This window comes from Carettochelys insculpta, chromosome 27 (genome assembly GCF_033958435.1).
Source record: "Carettochelys insculpta isolate YL-2023 chromosome 27, ASM3395843v1, whole genome shotgun sequence".
Lineage (NCBI taxonomy): Eukaryota > Metazoa > Chordata > Testudines > Carettochelyidae > Carettochelys > Carettochelys insculpta.
In genome coordinates, this window is record NC_134163.1 from 7,867,934 (window position 1) to 7,892,431 (window position 24,498).

General features: G+C 40.7%; 1 protein-coding gene across 9 annotated transcripts in view; it reads left to right on the forward strand.

Annotated features, from left to right (window-relative positions):
- RFX2 (regulatory factor X2) overlaps positions 1 to 24,498 on the forward strand; it is a 144,741-nt gene that overhangs the window by 67,992 nt on the left and 52,251 nt on the right. For all 9 annotated transcript variants that reach the window (XM_074978401.1, XM_074978397.1, XM_074978396.1 and 6 more), the window contains one exon: positions 18,780 to 18,889. In XM_074978401.1, the coding sequence (XP_074834502.1) occupies positions 18,785 to 18,889 (105 nt within the window). In that variant the 5' untranslated portion in view covers positions 18,780 to 18,784. The remainder of the gene's footprint in view (positions 1 to 18,779; positions 18,890 to 24,498) is intronic.

The window sequence follows — 24,498 nt, forward strand, 5'->3', positions numbered from 1 at the left end:
GTTGAATATGTTTCATTGAACTGGCTCAGTCCTTCCCCGTTCCACTCCCATAATGGAACTGTTCCTACTGCACTTGGTTTGGGCCCTTCGCCAGAGCCAGGACCTGACTAATGAGTCCTAAGCTTAGTTCTGGCTTTCAGAGAAAGCACATCTGTGCCTTCTGTGCAAGTGGATAGGTTGAGAGAAAAGGGACAGAGAGATCACCCATGGGGTGCGTCTACACTTGCATTTCTCTTTCGAAAGAGGTATGCAAATGAGGTAAATAAAAATACAAATGAAGTATAAATTTGCATATTTGACTTCTCATTTGCGTATTATAATTTCAAAAGAGCTTCTTTTGAAGGAAGAAAGCCAGTGTAGACACTGCTGTTTCGGAAGTAAACCCCATCTTTGAAAGAATCCTTCTTCCCAAAGGCCGTTTCTACACAGGCCACTTTCTTCGAAAGTGGCCTGGTAATACATGGCCTGAAATATGCTAATAAGGCACAGATGCAAATTCCCCACACCTAATTAGCATAATGTCACATGATTTGGAGTCCAGAAGACCATTCGTCTGGACTCCAAAATGCCATTTTGAAGCGCAACCCCAGGGGAGCTTCCAGAAGGAACTCCTTCTTCCAGAGGCCTCTTCTTCCCATATGCTAATTAGGTGTGGGGAATTTGCATCCATGCCTCATTAGCATATTTCGGGCCGTGTATTACCACGCCACTTTAGAAGAAAGTGGCCTGTGTAGAAATGGCCAAAGAGAAGAAGGATTCTTTCAAAGATGGGGTTTACTTTCGAAAGAGCAGTGTCTACACTCGCTTTCTTCTTTTGAAAGAAGCTCTTTTGAAATTAGAATATGCAAATGAGGTGTCAAATCGCAAATTTATACCTCATTTGCATTTTTGATTTACTTCATTTGCATACCTCTTTTGAAACAGGAATGCAAGTGTAGATGCACCCATGGCGTATATACACAGCAAAGTTATTTTGAAATAATCCATTATTTTGAAATAACCCTGCTAGCGTCAACCCAACACAGCCGCTATTTCAAAATAATTTCAAAATAACAGTTGGCTTACTTTGAAATAGGTAAGCCTCATTCCATGAGGAACAGAGCCTGTTTCGAAGTGAGGGCTGTGTTGACAGGGGATAGCGCCTATTTTAAAATAAGCCATCATGCATCCAATGGTTCTATTTTGAAATAGGTTCTATAGTGCACAGACTCTCTATTTCAAATAGCTGAGGGCTATTTTGAAATGCATTTTGTAAGTAGCAGCATTATTTCAAAATAAGCTAGGCTGGAAAATCTCTTCAGGAATAGCTTATTTTGAAATAGCACTGCAGAGTAGACATACTCGCAGACCATTTAAATGGACAAAAGAAAGAACCTTGTTCACAGTGTCAGATAGTAAACAAGAATTCCAGCCCTGCCTGTAAAATGGACTTTAGGAACTTTCCCCATAAACAGAGCAGTTCCTTTTTTATTCTATTCTTGCTTCCTCTGCCCTGAGTGACTTTCAAAGCCGTCCAGCATGGGCCCATAGTTTATGTCATAATAATACTGCTGCCATTTTCCCATCCTAAATACCACGTTTATCAAGCCTTTGCTGCTGTCCCTGTGGTAGAAGCTCTCCCCAGGGTGCTGCAGTTTGCCAGACCAGTTGCTATTTTAAAATCTAATTTGAAGATTTTTTTTTTTATGAACGACCACAGTTTGTTTATGGTTTGTTTGCCCAAACTCTCTGAGTGCTCATGAAGGGGGCTCCATAAATATAAATAACAATAATGTGCTGGCAGGAGATTCTTCTATATTTGTTTGTTTACCAGATACACATGACAGGGACAGCTGCTACTTCCCCACATCTAAATTCAAATACAGAACTGATCCTTCCGCTTCACAATTAACTTCACCAGGGCTGACCAGCTTTCCTGCTTCCTTAAAGAAAGATCAACCTATACAAGCATAAGCAGGCATAAGCATGACTATTTCCAGATCCAAAGAAGTGGGTCTGCCCCACGAAATCTCATCGCCGGATCAATTATTTTGTTAGTCTTTAAAGTGCTACATGACTGCTTTTTTGTTTTGTGAAGATACAGACTAACATGGCTGCTGGTCTGTGAGCATAAACCATGGATTAGCGACCAGATAGGTTTAGATGAAGCTGATCTTTTGGAGTAAAAATGAATAGAGCGAAATTCCATTTCTCACAATGGGTAAACATCCTTAGAGTTCTCTGCCACAGGAGAACCTAGACCAGCAGGGTTTTGAAAGGGGCTCAGGTTTTATGGCCACTATTTGTAGTTATGTCCCCTAAAATGAAGGTAGACAAATTTCATGTGAGGATAAGTTGACCACCACTTGGCTCAGAAAAGAACTTCATCTTTCTCTGCTCAACAAGTGAAGTGTCCGACTCTTCATTGTTTAAAGCAGGATACTAGACTTGAAGGACCTGATCCTGTGTTCCTGTCCTGTAAATATCTCTCTTCTTACGTGTACAGTGCTGTGCTTCTCTCCTCTCTTGCCTCCTTCTGATAACAGCTCCTGTGTCATTTATAGTGAAGTTAAATATGTTATCAGCATGAAGATCTGCAACCTACTAATTGGCACCTATTTACTTCTAGCCAGGGGGCCTTCCGGAAATACAGTATATACAAAATTAGGGGTTCCCTATGGGATTTTAATGACTGAAGAAAGGCAAGTCACAACACAGTCTAATTGTCCTCTCTGAAGTGGGGGGTGGTTAGAAATGTGAAAGGCAACCCGGTTTAAATTGCTTAATGTTGGTACTATGATTCAGAAGAGTAGAAGGGCAAAACAGTGTGTCCTGATTTCTTTGGGAGACATTTTGGAGACTTGGAAAAGGGGAAGAACAGACGATTTACTTAGAGATTCACTATTTCTGTAAACTTTCATCCTTATCTATTTAATTTCAATGCAATATGTGTGGTTACGGGACACTATTGGGCAGCTGGGCCCAAAGTGCTTCTCCAAAAGCTAATCATTATTAGAAATGTTTGAAATTGTATAATCAATAAATCCATTTTTCGTATGTAGACATTCTTCTGCATTATTTGCAATTGAAATTGTTCCAGTAGAGAAAAAGTTAGAAACTGAGACTGGCTAGCTTATTTTGATTTGTCCAAGATAAGAGATCTTCAAAGAATGAAGGGTATGAATGGTGAAAAATGCTATGTCTACATTACACATAGAAGTTGAACACCAATTTGCAATTTTAGCTATGCCAATTGCATCACTAAAATCAACTTATTGGTGGTCGGCTTGCATGTCTGTCTGCACAGAGAAAAGTCAACAAGAGAGTTTGTCCTGGGGACCTTCCTTATTCCTCACCTCTATTGAGGAGTTCTGGGTTTGACTTTGACCCACGCGTGAAACAAAACCCCGGAAGATCAATGCAGAGTGGGCTGATCTTCTGTAGTCATGTGGCTCTAGCCTTAGATCTTTAAAAATCTTCCAATCTGAATACTTTCAGGCTTGGGCTACACTGTAGTCCTATCTCAAAATAACTTACAATAACTAGCAATAACAATTTGTGCAACGAGATAAGCTACCTTGAAATAAGTTATTTCGAACTTGGTGCTGGCTACATGGCACTGAAGTTCCAAATAAGTGCCTATTTTGAATTCCCGCTATCCCTCTCACAATGTGGGATAGCAGGCACGAAATATCGCGCTGAAATATCCCTGCTAGTTCAAGTGTGGTGTTTGGCCATGAGGTTTCTCTTTTGGGATATGAATTTATCACAAAATAGAAATTTTAGTGTAGCCTTACCCTTAAAGTGTTTCTTGTAACCCCTGTAAGTAATTTTTAAAACAACAAGTATACTTTTATCCTGATAATCTGTCTTAAAGATGTATAAAAATGTATTGAACTGTCTGTTCTGGTAAGGCTATGATCTGAAGAAGTGGGTGTGTCCCATGAAAGCTCATCACCTAGTAAATGATTTTGTTAGTCTTTAAAGTGCTACTTGACTGCTTTTTTGTTTTGATAAAACAGACTAACACAGCGACCTTTCTGTCAGTATTTGAAGAGTAATATGTTGATTTAGAAACTACTTAGTAGCTGTGTCATTATCATAGAAACAGGGTAAAGAAACTATCCTGAAAGCTATGTGTTAAATAAAGATGTTTGGAAACCATACAAAACAAAATGTTTGAAACTGCAACACGTTATCCTTCTGCTGACTTTCTTATGACCGGCTGAAAGGCCTAGGCGTACAGTAAATGTGAGTGTATGGTTCTGATTTCCTCAGCTATAGCTGATAACCCCAACAATACCCAGTACAGCCCAAGAAACTGAACTTCTCATACTGCATTAGTTGCCTTAAACTGTAGCAAAAGAAACTTCTCTGTAGTCAAGACTTGGCAGGCCTATAGAAAAGGAACAGATTTCGTCATGTTTTCATCTATTAATCATGCTCAAGTCTGCACATGTGTTAACAGTTTGTGAACTGTTTCTTTGTCTATCTTTAAAAAGCTAATTTTCTCTTTAAAATTAGAACTCTTAAGTTTTTGTTACTTGAAATATCACTGTAACTTTGTGTGTGTTCCTAAGGTAAGCCGGAAAATGGTCCCGCTATTGTGGGAAACTTTCCCGGTTTGTACACTACTCCAGGTGAAATGGGCTAGTGGAAGGATCTGAGTCCCTGCTTCCACTTCGTTTACCCAGAGGCCTCCGCAAACCCCAGAGTTCACCTTCCACTCTCCTGTGTGGCAGAGTTCGTGTGACCCCAACAAGGCCAGGCTCAGAATTCCTGGGGGACACAGGGAAATCAAACCCCAGCCTTGTTGTGATCGCATAAGGTAGTCCCCTAGGGTCTCTACTCCAGGGGCCTCCTTCACATTGAGCACTTCTGTGAACCACTGCTGATTTACATATTGTTCAAAGCAAATACAATTTATAAACAACAATCAGTTTTAGAAAAGAGACTAAGGGAAAATGGAAAAGTTAATGGAAAACATATTAAGACCATTATGCTTCCCTGAATGTAACATGATTCAGTTCCATGACATCCAACCTGAGAGTGTATTTGTATTATTAACAATTGTTACTAAAAGTCAATTCCAAGTTTGTATTTTTCCACAAGGACCACATTACTGATACACTGCTTGGTGTCCTTGAAAGCCTTGAAACCAATGTTTTGGGTTCATCTGTGTTTCCAGGTAACCAGAGCTCTTACAGAAGCAGTGTTTTGCCTTTGTTTTAATTTAATTTAGCTTAATCAGTGGACGGTTCTGGTGCCTTCTGTCTTTATAACATTCTGAAGCAATTTAATCAAGTAAAAAGCAGCAATTCCAGAATCAGCTCATTATCAGGTTCCTCGCCATTTTCACCCTCCACTTACCTCAGGCTGTTGAAAAGGTACACTCTATAACTCATAATTCACAAGAGCCCTATGAGCCTGTTTTGCATGCCAGGATAATTCCACCGAACTTCTGAGTTTGAGTAGCAGAAAGATCAACTACAACTGAATGTATTATTTCAATCAACATAACAATGTGCTTGGATACCGTAACAAGGGGCATGTTAAACCACACGGAGCTTATAACTGGCCCCAGCCACCAGCAAACCTTATGGTAGAAACCAAATCCCTCTCTCTGACACCACCTGCGCAACCACGCATTTACTTTGTTGAATCATGGAAGTAAATGTGTGGTTGCGCAGGTGGTGTCAGAGAGAGCAATTTGGTTTCTTCAACCATGGGATTCTATTTTAAGAAAAAGGGTTGCTAGGAAGTGACAGGATCCACCTAATGAAGAGAGGAAAGAGCATCTTTGTGGGCAGGCTTAGAAACCTAGTGAGGAGGGATTTAAACTAGGTTTGTCGGGGGACGGTGAGATAAGCCCTGAGGTAAGTGGGGAAAGAAGAAGGTACAACAAAGGAGAACCACTCATTCAAAATGAGAAAGTAGGCCAAACAGCTTATTATCTAAGGTGTTTGTACACAAATGCAAGAAGCCTGGGAAACAAACAGGAAGAATTAGAGGCCCTTGCACAGTCACAGAAGTATGAGTTGATTGGAATAACGGAGGCTTGGCGGGACAACTTACATAAATGGAGCACTGTCATGGAAGGGTATAAACTATTCAGGAAGGACAGGCAGGGGAGAAAAGTAGGAGGAGTTGCGATTTATATGAGAGAGCAATACGATTGCTCAGAGCTCCAGTTTATGGAGGGAGAAAAGCCAGTTGAGTGTCTTTGGGTTAAGCTTAGAAGTGGAATCAGCAGAAGTGATGTTGTGTATGGTGTCTGCTATAGGCCACCAGATCAGGTAGATGAGGTAGACGAGGATTTCTTCAGACAACTAAGAGAAGCTTCCAAATCATAGGCCCTGGTTCTCATGGGAGACTTTAGCCACGTGGACATTTGTTGGGAGACCAATACAGCAGCACACAGACAGTCCAGGAAGTTTTTTGAGGACGTTGGGTGTAACTTCCTGGTACAAGTGCTGAAGGAACCGACCAGAGGCCATGCACAGCTTGAGCTGCTGCTCACAAACAGGGAAGAAATAGTAGGAGAAATAGAAGTAGTTGACAAACTGGGCTCCACTGATCATGAGATGGTAGGTTTCAGGATTCTGACAAAAGGAAGAAAGGTGAACAGTAAAATACAGACCCTTGATTTCAGAAGAGCAGACTTGCACTGCCTGAGAGAACTGATGGGTAGGATCCCCTGGGAAGCTAAAATGAAGGAGAAAGGAGTTCAGAAGAACTGGCAGTATTTTAAAGAAGTGTTATAGAAGACACAGGAACAAACCATCCCTATGCATAGTAAGAAAAGCAAATATGGTAGACAACCAGCTTGGCTTAACAGGGCAATCCTTGGTGAGCTTAAATTCAAAAAGGATGCACATAAGAAGTGAAAACTTGGACAGATGATTAAAGAGGAGTATAAATATATGGCTGGAGAATGCCAGGGCAGGGGTGGGGGCGGTAATCAGGGAGGCAAAAGCACAATTGGAATCTCAGCTAGCAAGGAATGTGAAGGGTAACAAAAAGGATTTCTACAGGCATGTCAACAATAAGAGTGTTATCAGGGAAGGTGTGGGGCCATTACTGGACGAGGGAAGTGACTGGTGACAGTTGATGTGGGAAAGGCTGAAATGCTCAATTGTTTTTTTGCCTCAGTCCTCATGGGCAAGGTCAGCTCCCCGACTATGGGCTAGAGGTGGCAACCCTTGGTGGGGAAAGAATGGGTTAAGAGCTATTTAGAAAAGCTAGATGCACACAAATCCATGGGTCTGGATTTAATGCTTCTAGGGTACTGAGGAAGTTGGCAGAAGTCATTGACTATTATCTTTGAAAACTTGTGGAGATTGGGAGAAGTCCTGGATGGTTGGAAAAAGGCAAATGTAGTGCCCATGCTTAAAAAAGGAAAGAAGGACAATCCAGGGAACTATAGACCAGTCAGCCTTACCTCAGTTCCTGGAAAAATCATGGATGGGGTGGGGTCCTCAAGGAATCCATTTGGAAGCACTTGGAAGAGGGGAAAGTGATCAAGAGCAATCAACATGGATTCACCCATGGCAAGTCGTGCTTGACCAATCTGATTAGATTCTATGATGAGGTAACCGGCTCTGTGGACATGGGGAAGTCAATGGATGTGATATACCTTGACTTTAGCAAAGTTTTGATACAGTCTCCTACAACATTCTTGCCCATAATTAAAGGAAGTATAGATTGGATAAATGGACTGTGAGATGGATAGAAAGCTGGCTTGATGGACGGGCCCAATGGGTAGTGGTCAATGGCTCAATGTCTGGTTAAAAAAGGTTTATCTCCTAAACCAGGGGTCAGCAACCTTTCTGAGGTAGAGTGATGAAATTTGACCTGTTGACCTCTATGCACAGTCCAAGTGCCAGTGATACTTTCTAAAATCACTAACAGTCCTACTTATGACAGCTTCATTAATAAATAAACTAAGCTGCAAAGCTTTACTGTTTGGGTGGGGGTTGGTAGTATTAACTGGCTTTTTGTTAATCCACAGGCAGCATGGCTTTGAGCAAGCTCCAGGCTGCATGGGGCAGAAGGGGAGGGGCTGAGTTCTCACTTCACGGGCCAATGTAAATCGGCTCAAGTGCCATTCTTGGCACCCATGCCAGGGGTTGCTAACTCCTGTCCTACGCTTTATATGCTTCAGTTAAAATACAATTTATTCCATTTCAAGGTAGTTTTTTAAAATAGAAGGCAGTCCAAAAGTGGAAAGTGAAGTGGAAAATATTTAACTACATGATACTTTCTTAAATAAGTGTGGCATACTTGCTATTGGATAAATCTGATGCAGAGTAAGCACTTATTGATCAAGGAATGGAAAAGCTGCAGCCCTCTGCCTCCTTCTGACTGAGTATTTTCAATTACTGTGGAAGGTACAGAGAACTAAGATCTTCAGTGGTGTGTTTATACTAAAACTCTCTTAATACTCTTCATATTTATATGTACATGGCTGCAGACACACACTTTGGGGAAAGTATATACCCTCTTAGTGCATGTGAAGAACATCATGGCCTGATAATTGAAATTATTTCTTCTGATTTCAGCAGTTATGGGTTTCTTCACTTCAGATTTTTTTAAAAAAATAATCTGTATGCAAACTAACCCTGGGTAGAAGCTCCAGAAGCTGAACAACATAGGATGGTTGGTTTGTTTGTTTATTTTGTTGTTTAAAATTTTACTCTTCCTTAAAAGTTCCATGCAAAGCAAACTTAGGTGTTTGTTTTGATTTCAGCAACCACAGTTAAGGTTGAGAAATCATTCAGGTCAAGTAATTCTAAAAGTTAAGGCTGCACTTTACATCTTTCTGGATATACTTTTAAAATATGACCTTTTACACTCTTTTATGGTATTTGTCAAATGATATGGATAATACAAACTCAGCATTGTCAGCTCTCAAGAATTCCAAATCCATATTTCAGGCCCCCTAAAAGTCATTAAATTGGCTTAAATACTGAGATAAACAAACAATACTTTTGGGGTTATTAGCTTTTTAGCATGAACTTGGATCACATTTTCAAGCTGTTCTTTGCAACCCTAAAGGCTAGACATCCTTAATATATATATAACTTTTAAACAACAGCTGAGCTTCTGACATAACCACTTGTTTCCAAGAACTGAAGCTTTAAGTACACTGCCACATATTGTGAGACTCATAATAAAACTGATCAAAAGAAAAAAGCAGTCCTGTAGCACTTTAAAGACTGACAAAATAATTTGTAGTCTTTAAAGTGCTACAGGACTGCTTTTTTGTTCTGATAGAATACAGACTAACACAGGTATCTCTCTGTCACTATAATAAAACTGGAAATTCTTTATACAACTTTGCATGCAGTGAGTATACTGGACTAGAAATTTAACTATATTCCATTAAATTACCCTGAGGCCAATTTGCCCTCTTCATGGCTCAGTATCGGTGAAACAGCACAAATGCTGAACAGCTGAAAATCTTAAGGAAATATTATTCATAATTAATGATAGTGATAAATACAAAGATATAATGTAGTATTGCTGTAAAGAGAAATGTATCATGAGAAGGTGTTAGTAAATGCTGGCCTTGATCTGATATTATGGATGCTGCTGAATTGCGATACCTTTTTGTTTCTTTGTCATGTCAATCTGTCCCACTTTCATTCCTCTATTTGTTATTTAATATGGCTTAATATTTTCCCCTGGAATTCTTTGTGTAATGATGTTAGAATAAGCACAAGTGTGTATCGGAGAGCTTTTAGTCTCAGCTACATGTGGAATTCAGCACTTTATTGTATTTGGGACATTGTACTATTTTAATTTGAAATCCTCAGATGGGAGACATGAAGTGAAGTGAAGACTTAGTATCTTTCAATATTCCAAATATTTAGCTTTGCTGTTGAGTCACTGTTTTTCATTGGACAAGTTGCTTAACCAAATGCATTTTATGCTTTAGTTTACTATCTAGGTGTAATAGCTTGTCTTCAAGGAGATATTGTGAAGCTTAATTAATAATTATGAGGTGCTTTAAAATCCTTAGGAAGAAAGCGTGAAGTGTAAAGTAGTAGGTTTTTTCTACTATTCCACAAAGATTTCACCCCAGATCATCCTCTACACTACTGACTTGTCCCTTATATGATGTTCTACTTTACAAACTTCTCTTTAAACATTTGTCAAAAAGATGATAAAAAGATCTTAGATGTTTAAAAAATATGGTGGCCAAATAAACTTTATCATAAAGATGAACTGATTTTTTTCCGACGCAAAATAGATTTAACATAAATTTTGTCTCTCAAAATGCTCAACTAGCAGTATTAATTCTTGTACCTCATAATGTGATATCTCCATTGATTGTTTCAGATTGGGAGAGACTTTGTCTACTGCTTGATTTTTTTTTTTTTTTTTGGTGTACTTTTTACTTCAGGTTAAAAAAGAAGAGAGAATAAATTAATATTGGTGCTGTGGCGTATTTAAAATCTATGATCTGTGCGCTAGTTTCCATGGTAGGGTCACCAATTTTGATTGGATGTTTTCCTGTAGATTTAATCACACAGCATAGTCTTTTTAATTAAAAAGACTAGTCTTTAATTCCTTGAGACTCTAGGCCAATGCTGATGGGTGGGCAACCCTGTTCCATGTGCATCGGTGTTAGTGTCACTCAGCAGCATGCTTCCTGGCAACCCTGTTCCGTGTGCATCGGTGTTAGTGTCACTCAGCAGCATGCTTCCTGAGTTATATAATCCTTGATCTTTTTAAATATTTGTGTGTTCATCACAAATGGCAACACCACAATTTTTACATATATTGCTTTGTATAAAAATAACGTGTAAAGAGCTTCACCTTTAAGGAAGTACCATAAAGGATTCACTTATGGCCTGGTTGCTAAAGGAGCGTAAGTTCATGGAGATACTCTCTTGCTCTGAAGTTAGCCATGTGCTTGCATATGTTGCTGAGACAGGGCCAGAATACTAGAGTTAAGTTAATGAAATATTGTTTCACAGGCAGACTCCCTGCTCTGACTTGGATCAGCTGCAATATTATATGTTCAGGGCCTCAGCACTGTAGTTTGAAGGGTGATGCTCTCTTAAAACATTCTGTAGACTGGCTGTTTTTCTCTTTAGGCCACAAGTCTGCATTTGGGTGCTCTCACCCACAGTCTCTGGTATGTCTAGATTACAGGGATTTGTTAACAGCAGGTTGTCTTTGGAAGATATCTTCCGACAAAACTTCTGTTGACAGATCGTGGCCAAACTGGTAAGTGTATTGCAAGAGCGACCTGCTCGGCCACCCAGAAGCACGGCGGAGAGGGCCGCCCAGTGTCCCAGAAGCCTTGTTTGTTGACACAGAGCCCCCAGGAACATCCAGACTGTCTTTCTGTCGACAGATCACTGTTGACAGAGGCGTTATTCCTCATGGGGAGCAAGAGACGGCTGTCAACAAAAGTGCTGTGTTCTGTCAACTCACTGTCAACAGAACCCCTTGAGAATCAGGACCCTTGTACAATCACATACAGGATCAGGGATAAACTTACATTTTCTGATTGTTTAAGTCCAGGAATTGGTACTGAAAGGAGTTTTCCTTGTTACAAAGTTAAAACAGACATTCATGAGGAAAGCTGTGTAATATTTACTCCTGAACACTCTATTTTTATTTTTTCCTCACTGCAATGCCGATGATGGAAAGACTTATGAATCACTGATCTTTATTTTCCCCAGCTTTTTAAGGCAAGTCCAGAGGGAATGGATTAAAGTGGACAAGACAATCACACTCAGACAGTGTGGTTTATGAATTAAGCAGAAAAAACTGGAATATGTGAAAATTGCCTGGTGTCAGCAATCTTCAATGTTTTCTAAGTTGTATTTAGTCTTTTTAGAATTCCTTTGAGGGTTAACAGTCTGAGGTGGGTATCTTAGAAATACCTTATATAGGAAAGATTATCAGGTTTTTCTTTACAAATGGGAAAACTGAAACACAGGGGAAGGGAAATGACTAGCTCAAGGTCATAATGCAAGTTGCTGATAGACCCAGAAATAGAACCCAGAAGTTACACACTTTTTCTGTATTTCCTTTCCTGTCACTGCTGTTTGCTTGGATACGAAGATAGCTGTGTGTAAACAGAAGGTTTCCAGAGTACAGCAGCCTCCAGCATTTGCCTTATTCATTTAATGATGATGCAATCCAGAGTTTAGACATTTCCAATTACATCTGGCGTGGGCGGGGGGAGAACTGTGACGTCACAAGCACTGACTGCTGCATCTCTAGGTGAATTGGACAAGCAGAGTTTTAAAGCTTGCCTTAATCTGCAAAATGAATTTATTTTTTTAAAATGCCGCTTCTTACTACAGAGCTCGGCCCTTTGGGAATCTGTCCCGCTGACTTTACAGACCAAAATAACTGACTTCTTTTTACTCTTCTTAGCTTGTGCTTCATGAGCTGAGTGGAATGACAGTTGTTAACAAGTTATTTTCATCTATACAAGTCTATTAAGACAAATGGTATTGCTCAGGTGTCAGCTTATTAGTTGGCTGCTAGGCTCCGTCTACCACTTTTAATATTTCTGTTACTCTTTATTGCTAATGAGTAGCTTCAGTGCCCTCCTGGTGTCAGGATCATGGGGCACATGTGGCTTGGCTGTGAGCATCTTTCTATTCTTTATGCCAATTCTAATATGGATAGTTGCAAAATTTGCATCAGTGAAATATATCAGAAGTTAACTTTAGGCAACTGCGCCTGCATTAGAAGCAATTGATCTAGACTGCCAGGAAATTGATGCCCCCAGGACAGGTCAGAAACCAGAGGGAAAAAAGGAGTCCCTTTACAATTTGTAGCAGGCCTCAGTTTCATGGATGTGAGCAGAATTTCTACAGTGCTATATAAGAAGTTAGCAGCTGTTGTCCTGTTGACATAAATCAGGGCTGTCATCTAAGCTGTGGCTATTCACTTTGGTCTCCACTTAAAAAGTTATGTTGGCATAGAGACATTGGTCTGATGTAGGTAATGCTACCCCTCCCCCCAGCTATAATCATTTAGGGAGATGGTGTTCCTACACGGACAGAAATATTTTTTCTGTTGGGATAGGCTGTATCTATAATAGCAGGGTGTGCTAGCAAAGGTATGCCAGCACAAACCTATGCCAGTAAGATGCTGTAGTGGAGACATAGCATTAATTCTAACTGACACAGTAGTGGGAGACTCCCGGGATGGGAGTTATGCATCCAGCTCTCTTGATTTTCAGTGGAAATTGGATCCTTGACTCCTATTTATGCCAATAAAAATTTCTTCGGCTGTGCTCCTTGCTATTTCCCTGCAACATTCAGCTCCTGTGAAAGCAAATGTCCTCCCAAAAACCAGGGCCCTGTCTACAGACCTTCAGAGAGAAGGAGTTGTCATTTTGAGTGTAGGAGTTCTGTTTATGTTGTAGGCTCATGAGCTGCACAAGTGAATCTGAGCAGAAAGCAAGAACATATTTCCTCTTCCTTTCCCAAGAAGCATGGAACAACTTTGAAGGAAGGTGGACATTATTCAATGAGGTTTTCTGGGGATCCAGTTCATATTTACTCAGCTTTTCTAATGGCTCGTGGTGCCAGCTTCATTTCGGATCTGAAAATCTGGCTGGATTCTCTCTGTCGATGACTGTGTTGATAACGCAAGTGTGAGAAACTAAGGTCCTGCTCCTATCTTCCTTCCTAGCCCTTTTGGATGTTCAGAGTCCCTGGGAAATAAAAGCTTGTCAGTAAAGGTGAGTAGACAGGATTTGAAAACAAACGTAGTGGAAGATACTTGAGATGGTGCCACTTTCACATAGTTCCTCTTACAACTATATCTGCAATTCACAGATATCTCTTGTAAACCAGGTGCTTCAGGGTCTGATCCTAAGGTATAGAGCATCCCTTGCAAGCACTAGGCTCATAGAGGGCAACTGGGAGCAACATACTACTATTACACTTGAGATGTAGTCTCATACAGCACTGTGAAAAGCCCCTTGGAAAATTGCAAATGAAGAAAAGATGTGTTTCTGAACATAAGAAATGCCATAGTGGATTAGACCAAAGGTCAATCTGGTGACCCTAGTTCTCTTGTTAAGGGAAGGAGGATTTTTTTTTGTTTTAATTTTTGGCTGGAAGGGACCTCAAGAGGTCATCTAGTCCAGCCCCCTGCTTCAAGCAGGATCAACCCCATCTAAGTCATGCCAGCCAGGACCTTGTCAAGTTGGGACTTAACCTCTAGGGATGGAGATTTCACCACCTCTCTAGGCAATGCATTCTAGTGCTTCAGCACCCTCCTGGTGAAGTAGTTTTTCCTGATATCCAACCTACTCCTCTTCTTCTGTAATTTCAGACCATTGCTCCTTGTTCTGCCGTCTGTCACCACTGAGAACGATTTCTCTCCATCCTCTTTAGAGCACCCCTTGAGGGAGTTGAAGGCTGCTTAAAATCACCCCTCAGTCTTCTCTTCTGTCAACTAAATAAGCCCAAATCCTTCAGCCTCTCCTCATAGGTCATGTGCTCCAGCCCTTTAGTCATTTTTGTTGCCCTCCGCTGAACCTGCTCCAGCAAATTCACATCCTTTTGATACTGGGGAGCCCAAAACTGGACACAATATTCCTGATGTGGCCTCACCAGTGCTGAATAAAGGGGATTAACCAATTCTCTAGGCCTGCTTGCAATGCTCCTTCCTAATGCACCCAAATATGCCTTTAGCCTTCTTGGCCACAAGGGCACACTGTTTACTCACATCCAGCCTTTCATCCACTGTAATCTCTAGGTCCCTTTCCGCTATACTGCTGCTTACGCAGTCGGTCTCCAGCCTATAAAAATGCTTGGGATTCTTCCTTCCCAAGTGCAGGAGTCTACACTTCTCCTTGTTGAATGTCATCAGATTACTTCTTTTTATTTACTTTCTCCACACCAGTTATGACTTTATAGACTTCTATCATATACCCTAGGGGTCAGCAACCCCTGGGTGCCCATAGTGTCACACGAGCTGATTGCCAACATTCTGTCTGCTTTTTTGACTGCAGCTTTACATTGAGTGGATGTGTTCAGAGAGCTATCCACAGTGACTCCAAGATATCTCTGTTGAGTGGTAAAAGCTAATTTAGACCATATCATTTTACATGTATAGCCGGGATTATGTTTTCCAATATGCATTTGTATTAATCAGTAGCTGAACCTCCTGTGTTATAAAGGTCACAGATGAGATTGTTGAGTATGTTGAGATTTGTATTTTAATCAGGAGTTCCAAGAAGTTTGGCTCTAAATCTTAACCTGAAACAAATGTGAGACTTTGATTAGTGTTATCACTTTCATTTGTGATGGGTATAGAGCTGGAAGTGGCATCAGTGGGGCATCCATACCAGGATCGGTCATGGAAATAGGCGTGAGCTTTTAAGAATGAGGATAATTAACCACTGGAACAATTTACCCAGGCTTATGGTTGATTCTCCATCACTGGCAATTTTTATGTTCACACTGGATATTTTTAAAGACATGCCCTATTTCAAAAGACCTTATTTTGAGGAAGTTCTATGGCCTGTGTTACATAGGGCTAGGTAAGAGTATATAATCACAGTGGTTCCTTTTGGTCTTGGAATCTAAAAAGTGTATTGATATCTGGTGAAATCAACCAAACTCCATGATCTTTTCAATAGAAAAATGCCTGCTTGGCGATGTTGTACCTGCTTGAAGGACCCTATTCAGCCAGGCACTTAACAAAGACTTCAGTGGGATTTAAGAATATGCTTAAACGCTTCCCTGAATCAGGGGTTAGAATTCTTGGTGTTGGATATGTTAAGGGAGCCAAAAGTTCAGGATACTTTCCTGTTGCCTTTCAGCGTGCCTCAAACTTAAACCAAAATCTTTGTTCATATTGAATCGGTTACCACCTTTTTATATAACCTAATCCTACAGCTGTGAGTAGCAAGGTATAAAATCGTACTCATCAGTTAGCTATAGGGTTGGGAACATACATACTAAAACTATCCCTTTCTTCTCCCGAAGGCAGTTATTCCAATAGATGTATAGGCTTATCATCTTCACCAAAGGTCTCGTGATGGCCAACTGTCCACTTGCAAGTAATGTAGGCCCTGGAACTGGTACAGATGTAATACTATTTCTTAACATCAGGGAAAGAATTACCCTGTTATATATAAAATTGCCACCTTGTACTGCTGCAGTTGAACTCTTATAAATAAGAATGTTCAGATAGCCTTTCAAGAATACGTTCAGGCAATGAGGCAAAGAAGCAGATATGTGATATAATGGAATTGTATGCAACCCTATTCTGCGCAGTTACCAAGGAGAAAGGAGGATATGAACTATGGTAAAGAATATGGCAGGGCTTTCTCTTGTTGATTATTTCCTGATCGTTTAGCTGGTTTTTGAGCAGTGATCTGAGAGTATATTAGTCCCAGATCTACTGTCTTGACCTGTCCCTGTCCGGGAAAAACATAGAAGAGAAAATGACTCATCAGCTTTTTGGGGCAGGGTGAAGTTGAGAGAGACAAAACATGATTTGTCCAGGGTCAGAGCTGGTTGGAAAAATAATGTGAAGATTATTGAAGTTGTTTCCATTTTGCATGGTCAAAACAGAGCTATCTTTTGTTCAGCTCCCCCACCTTCCCAACTTGGCTGTGAAATTTTTGAAACAAAATTTATCATGTAAATTTTAGTATTTTGTTCCCCTCTCCTTGCTTTCCTTTTCCCCTCTTCACCAGGAAGTGCAATAAAATGAATAATAGGCAGAATTTGTCTTTTTGTTCCCCCTTCATTTGTATTTTTTCCTTTTTGCTTCAATCTTTTTTCCCAATGGCAAGGTCTACACTAGACAGTTTTGTTGACAAAACTGGCAGCGTACCCACGTTACATATGCGTTCTGTCAACAGTAAATCAACAGATGTGGCACTTCTGTCGTCAGCATTCTCCTGTTCCCCACAGGAGGCAGAACGCCTTTCCTGACAGAGTCTGGCAGTGTTGATGCTGCAGAGGGTCCTATGTTGACAGACAGGGCTTCCAGGACTCCAGGCAGCCCTGTCTGCTGTACTTCCATTTGGCCATTTTGTTGCGAGAGCAGCTGGGCAGTGTGGCTTTTTGCTGTTGACAGAGCAGATCGACAGAGCGATCCACTTTAGTCTGTTAACGCAATCTGTTGACTGAAGTTTTGTCAGAAGATATCTTCTGACAGTAATTTCTGTCGACAGATCACAGTAATGTAGATGTAGCCTAAGTTGAGGAAGTTCTAAAAAGTTAGTGTCAGCTAGAAAGAGCTAGATAAAGAAAAAAACCAGAAGAGAATATGTGATGATAGAGACTAGAAGTTTTCATTCTGTTGCATTCAGCAGCAAAAAGGGAAGAAAAGATAAAAAACAAAACTTCATAACTGGGATTTTTAACTCTTAGGCCACATCTACACTAGAAGCATCCGTCGACAGAAGTGTGTGTCAGAAGAGATGTTCTGACAAAATTTCTATCAACAGATCGAATCTACACAAAAATGGGGATAGATCTTTCGATGGGCTCTGTTGACAAAAGGCCCCCCCCCGAGTGTCAGCATGACTTTTTTTGTCAACAGTTTCTGTTAACAAAACACATTTTGTGTGCAGATGCTCCAGGGGTTTTGTGGAAACCCCCCCAGTTTTGTATACAAAATTCTCTAGTGTAGACGTAGCCCTAGGTTTTGATAAAGGATTGGAGTTTATTTAGTTTTTTTAAGCTTTCAGTTTAGAAATATAAGGTCACTTTATATATAAAATAAAATCTGTCAGGAGTGTCCTCACTGTTGCAGGAGCATATTACTGTCAGTGGGGGCATGGCTCTAAGACAGTGGATCTCAACCAGGGGTGCACATACCCTTGAGTGTGCGCAGTGAAAAGTCTTCCCGGAAGTGCATCAGGTCATCTAGGCTACAGCTCGACTGTACTCATAACTCGAAATAACTTACGCAATTTGCATAATGCAAATATATCCCAAAATAGCAACTATAGTGCAGCCATAGCCATAGATATTTGCCTAGTTTTACAAGTGGGTACATTAAAAGCACTAACAAAGTCAGTACAAACTAAACTTTTGTGCACTGACTTGTTTATGCTGCTCTATATACAATACACTGAAATTTAAGTGCAGTATTTATATTACAAATGATTTATTTTATAATTATACAGTAAAAATAAGAAACTCAGAAATTTGTCAGTAATAGTGTGTGGTGACACTTTTGTGTGTTTATGCCTGATTTTGTAAACAAGTAGATTTTTAAGTAAGAAGAAACTTGGGGTATGAAGACATTAGATTCCTGAAAGGGAGCTGTCTGGAAAGGTTGAGAACCAGTGTTCTAACACACTGTTTCGTTGTTTCATTGCTGGGTACCTATCAGCTTGTCTGACACTGGGCTTTGTTGGAACAATTGGAGGGTAGCTAACTCTGTTACAACTGGGTAGGAAAGGAATTGTAATTTTTGATGTTCGAGTATGCCTCTGTTCCAGTGAATAGTAGATGCACTTTGTTAAGACAGAGTAATTTCTCAATGCCACTTGTTGTTGAATATTTATATTTAGAAGCACATTTTCAGCTCCTTCCCTTTCCTTCTCCTTCTGTGGAACAATTGTGTAAATTTCTCTTAATTTAATGCCTCAGTAGTATTAGAACTCAAACTGAAAAGAATCCTTCAAGGGGGAAGATCGTTATCTTTCTCTGACAGGCTAGAGATCCCACTGGGATTTTTGTCTTTTTGACTCTGATTACGTGAGCTCCTTTATTTTGAAAGAACCGTAAGTCAGTGAAGTTGCCTCTTTTCTATTTGGTCTCCTTTGTCCTCTTTTGCAGTGAGCATGCAGAATTCAGAGGGCGGATCAGATTCAGCGACTTCTGTAGCACTTCGTACTTCTGCATCTGTTCAGGCTCCAGTAGTGCAGCCAGTGCCAGCCTCCCAGCAGGTAACATTGCTACAGCTGCATAGCTATTACTGCTGTCTCCATGGGAAAAAAAAATCTCTAATTTTAGTGATGAATGTGCTTTAACTCTTGGTCAAAGGAGTTTGTTTAAAAAAATCAACCTGAAGCTTATGCACACCCGTGTGTGTGTAAGTGGTGATGAAGTCTACCTAGATATTGTACTGACAAATGCCGTAAAAACATTTGTAATAAAAACAAATGCTTTGATTTAAGGCACAAAACATGGATTTTTAACTTAGCCATGTTGCCAAGAAAACCTTTTTCTATTAATTTGGTGTTGGCTCCACTACAGTGTCCCGATGTCATTATTTGACAAGTCAATAAAAGCAATAAACATGTTTAAAAAGAATCTCCTGGAGTTCAAAGATGTATGAAAATCAGCAGAATTGTGTGCAGTGAAAAATAAAAAAAATACTCTTACATAGGTGTGTCTACACTAGGAAATAACTTCCAAGTTAACTTTGAAGTTAGGCATTACTTTGAAGTAGCCAGCAGAGTCTACACACATTTTCCCTTACTTTGAAATTAACTTCAAAATAGGGACTCCAACTTCTTATTCCATTCTCAAGCCTGGAGTAGAGCCCTACTTCAAAGTTTAACTTTGAAGTAGGGTGTGTGTAGATGCTTAACTTTGAAGTTGGTTACTTTGAAGTAAGCAACTTCAAAGTTATTTTTGTTGTGTAGACACAGCCATAGTGATGGTTTTGGGGAGTGGGTTGGTGGGGTATTTCCTTTACTTTTGGAGTGTGTATTGCTTTGACACTGACATAAATATAACATTTTTAAAAGTTTTTTGACAGGAGAAAAATTAGGTTCTAATTTCAATCTGTGAATGAAACTTTTATTGAAAAAGATTTTGGAAGTAATGTGAAAATTGCATATGCCATTTAGGGAACTCTGAGAAAGTTATGAGGTAACTGTTTAAAAGATATGGGAAACATGTGGAAGGATGGAGTGATTGACTGAAGAGAAAGGTGTTGCTATTGGGTAGAATCAAATATCATTGCATGTTGAAGAGGGGAGTACAAGGAGTTGGACTTGCTAGAATCTTGAAATTGCTCTGCTTGCCTTGCAGAGAATATGTGGTCCTGTTATATAGTTGGCCAGTCACACTGTTTGGTCTGTGTTGATTTCACCAGGAGGTAGTTTCACATTCTAGCAAAGGATAGTAACGGAGAGGAAGTTGTGCTAGTCTATACACTATCAAAACAAAAAGCAGTCAAGTAGCACTTTAAAGACTAGCAAAACGGTTTATTAGGTGAGCTTTCATGGGACAGACCCACTTCTTCAGACCATAGCCAGACTAGAACAGACTCAATATTTAAGGCACAGAGAACCAAAAACAGTAAGCAAGGAGGACAAATCAGAAAAAGATAATCAAGGTGAGCAAATCAGAGAGTGGAGGGGTGTGGGGGGGAAGGTCAAGAATTAGATTGAGCCAAGTATGCAGACAAGCCCCTATAGTGACTCAGAAAGTTCCCATCACGATTTAAACCATGTGTTAATGTGCCGAATTTGAATATAAAAGCCAGCACGGCTGTAAATTTGGCACATTAACACTTGGTTTAAATCGTGATGGGAACTTTCTGAGTCACTATAGGGGCTTGTCTGCATAGTTGGCTCATTTTAATTCTTGACCTTCCCCCCCACCCCTCCACTCTCTGATTTGCTCACCTTGATTATCTTTTTCGGATTTGTCCTCCTTGCTTACTGTTTTTGGTTCTCTGTGTCTTAAATATTGAGTCTGTTGTGGTCTGGCTATGGTCTGAAGAAGTGGGTCTGTCCCACGAAAGCTCACCTAATAAACCATTTTGCTAGTCTTTAAAGTGCTACTTGACTGCTTTTTGCTTTGTTAGCAAAGGTTAGGAATATGATTAATGCCATCAACGTGATCCAATGGAAAACTGCTCTTGTTGAGCAAACCTGACTTCATTCTTTAAGATTACAGGTTTGGCTGATAAATATAAGTGTGTAAATACAATAAAGTTTTATAAGGCATTTGACATACTGCAGGACAAAATTCTGATTTAAAAATTAATACAGAGGAATGTTAATGAAGCACATGTTAAATAAATTAAGAACTGGCTAGCTGACAAATCCCTCTTACTCATTTGCTGGATGTTCTATCTGCAATCTCAGTCTCTCCATCGGTATCGTCATCAGCACCTTGCCTAGATGACTTGTTAGGGCAATCGTTCTGTAGTTCTGGAACTCCAACGCACTTCCTTTCTTGTGTATTCGCATTAGCACAGATCTTGTCCATTCCTTAGGTGCCTTCCCTTCTTTCCACACTATATTACATAATTGGTGTATTTCCTGAATCATACTTTCTCTGCCATATTTGATCATCTCTCCCATGATCTTATCATTTCCAGGGCTCTTGCTGTTCTTTAGTCATTTCACTGCTCTTTCTACTTCCTCTTTCGAAATATTGGTCTCGCTCTCAATGCTCAGCGCAGTCGATAAATTGGCTACCAAAAGAAAATTACAAGTAACACATACGCTATCAACTAGAATGTGGAGTGCCTGAACACCGTGGGTGACTGGAAAGAAAAGTAGAGTTGTTGCATAGGAATTGTGCCAGGCTTACCTCTGTTTAACATTTTCATCGTTTATGGAAATAAATATGAAATGCAGGCTGATAAAATTTGTGGATGACACAAATACAGAGGGAGTAGTAAAGAATGATGAATATGGGGCAGTCTTACAGAGCTACCAGGATCACTTGTGGGCCCAGTCAAACAAAATGCATTTTAATATAGCCAAGGCAAAGGAACAAGCAATATAGGCCACACCTACAGAATGGGGAAGTGTATCCCACAAAGCACTGACTCTGAAAAGAATTTAGGGGCCTCAGTGGACAAACAGCTGAATGTGAGCTCCCTGTGTGGTGCTGTGATGCAGAAGGGCTAGCGTGGTCCTTCGCTGAATTAACAGGAGAATAGTGAGTAGGAGTGGGGAGGTGATTTTACCTCTGTATATGGCAGTGGGTGAGACCAATACTATTTTCGCTTTTGCTGTCCAAATTTTAGAAAGGACTTTGAAAAATTGGACAGGATTGGGGAAAAGAGCCACAAACTAATATGGGGGCCAGAGAGAAGGTTTGAGAGTGAGAAACAACAGATTTCGGTCTCTTTATATATAAAAAATGAAGTGAGAAGATTCGTGTATAAATGCCTTTGCCAGGAAAAAGAACACTGGGTACTAATGGGCTCTTTAATCAAGCAAAAAAGGAGGCAGAACATGAACCAATAGCTGGAAGATGAAGCCAGACAAATTCAAATTATTAATAAGATAGAAATTGATGAGGGTTCTTAACCTTTGGAACAACCTACCAGGGAAAGTGGTGGATTCTCCATCTCTTAGGCCGCGTCTACTCTAAAGTGATCTTTCGAAAGAGCACATCCACACCTAAAAAAGTGGGTCAAAAGAGCAATCTGCTCTTTTGAAAGCGAGCTTCCACACAGCCCCGGCTCTTTCAAAAGAATGAGCCAGGAATGGAAAAATCTGACCCCATGAGGACTGCTCTTTCGAACAAAGGGCCCCCAGAGTGTCTACGCACACTTTTTTCCAGAGGAATCTTCCTCATCTGGGAGAGGAAGAGGGCCTCTGGAAGAAGTGCTGAGGGCCTGATTTTCTCAAGGGGCTTGCTCGTGTAGATACAGCCTTAATGTCTTAAGATCAAGACTGAATGCTTTTCTGGAAGGTCTATTTTCACCAGACATAGGTCATGCTTTAGCCAAACACAAGTGTATTGGGCTCAGTACAGTACATAAGTGGACAGCAGGACTGAAAGTAACTGGGGGCTGCAGGGCAAGGTGGAGAGGGTCCGGGCGTGGGATCAATGGCAGAAGAGGCAGGGTGAAATGGGTGGGGTCTAGGGCATTCAGGCCTCAGTGCTGCCTGGACCATGGCATTGTCCCTGGCTCCACCCATCTGCACACAGCAGTGCCGCCATGGCCATTTAAAGGGGCCCAGAGCTCTGGCTGCTATCTCTGCTACTTTGGCAGTGGCAGTGGCCAGAGCTCCAAGCCTCTTTGCAAAGCTGGGCCCTGGGGCAATTGTACCCTTTGTCCTCCCTTCATCTCCCCCCATCAGTGGGTCTGTAACTGGGTGAAATTTAATGGCCCATGATAAGCTGGATGTCAGATTAGATGATTTAGTGATTTTTTTTTTTCCCCTTGAAGCAATGATGGGCAACCACCAATCATGAGTGGGCTACATAGAATCATAGAATCATAGAAGAGTAGGACTGGAAGGGACCTCGAGAGGCCATCAAGTCCAGCCCCCTGCCCTCATGGCAGGACCAAGCACTTTCTAGACCATCCCTGAAAGCCATCTATCTAACCTCTTCTTAAATATCTCCAGTGATGGAGATTCTATCACCTCCCTTGGCAATTCGTTCCAGTGTTTGATCACCCTGACAGTTAGGGACGTTTTCCTAATGTCCAACCTGAACCTCCCCTGCTGCAATTTAAGTCCATTGCCTCTTGCTCTATCCTCAGAGGCAAGGAAGAGTGGCCCTCCTTCACCCCAATGGGCAGCACAAGTCTGTGGCCTACTGGGGTGTCACCTGCACCCTCTCCACTCCTCTCGCACACCAGGGCACTGGAGCCCCTGACATACCTGCTTCTCCCCGACCCTCACAGCACTTTCCCAGCACACAAATAACCTCTTCTGGCCCTGGGAGGAAGGGGAAAGCAAGAGAAACAGCGTGAATCAGGTGATTCACATGCTCCGTAAGTGCTGGGAGAGTGGGGGAGGAGCAAGGAATTGTAAGACTCTAGTGGTGCCCAAGAGGTGCTTGGAGGAGGGTGGCAACCAGGGGGTTCGTGGACCACAGGTGGAGCCCCGGTGGACTGCCACTGCCTTAGTCTGTGGATGCATGAAACAAATGATTGTATGGAGTGAAGTAATGAAAACAGATGGCTTTTCTTAAGTAAAACGAAAACTTTGTCAAGAGTCAAGCACCAAGACAGAACAGAATCATGCTTCTCTCGAAAAAGTCTAGTAAATCAGTTTATTCAGATACATTTAGTGGCACATTTGACCCTGAAGAAACATTGCTTATTAAGGGAGCAGCAGAATATTGCTTGGGAAGAGCAGAATATTGAGTTTGAGCCTAGAAAATCAATTTTGAATGCCACAGATGTCATCAAAAGATATCCATACTAAAAATTTAAATTAATCTTCTAGGCATTACAGCAGCTCTTCAGCCTTAGTTTCATTCTGAAGCAATCTCAACACTCCAAATATGTCATAGGTCAAACTCTGATTATGCCATTAAGAACAACTAAAGGCAAATACTTAAAGATTTCAACTTCTTATCAAATTCTTTTATGCTAACATCATTTTTAATGTTGCACAAAAAGAGCAATTTGAAGAAGTGATTGAAGCAATTTGCTCTGGACAATCTCCAGGCAATCTTAAACTCCCAGACTGACTACTAGATTCTGCAAAGAACAATGAGAGAAAAAAGTTAAAGGAAGCAGTAGGAAAATCAATTTTGACTTTAGTGTAGGATGCTTAGAGACTAACAGATTTATTTAGGCATAAGCTTTTGTGGGAGAAAAATCTGCTTCATCACATGC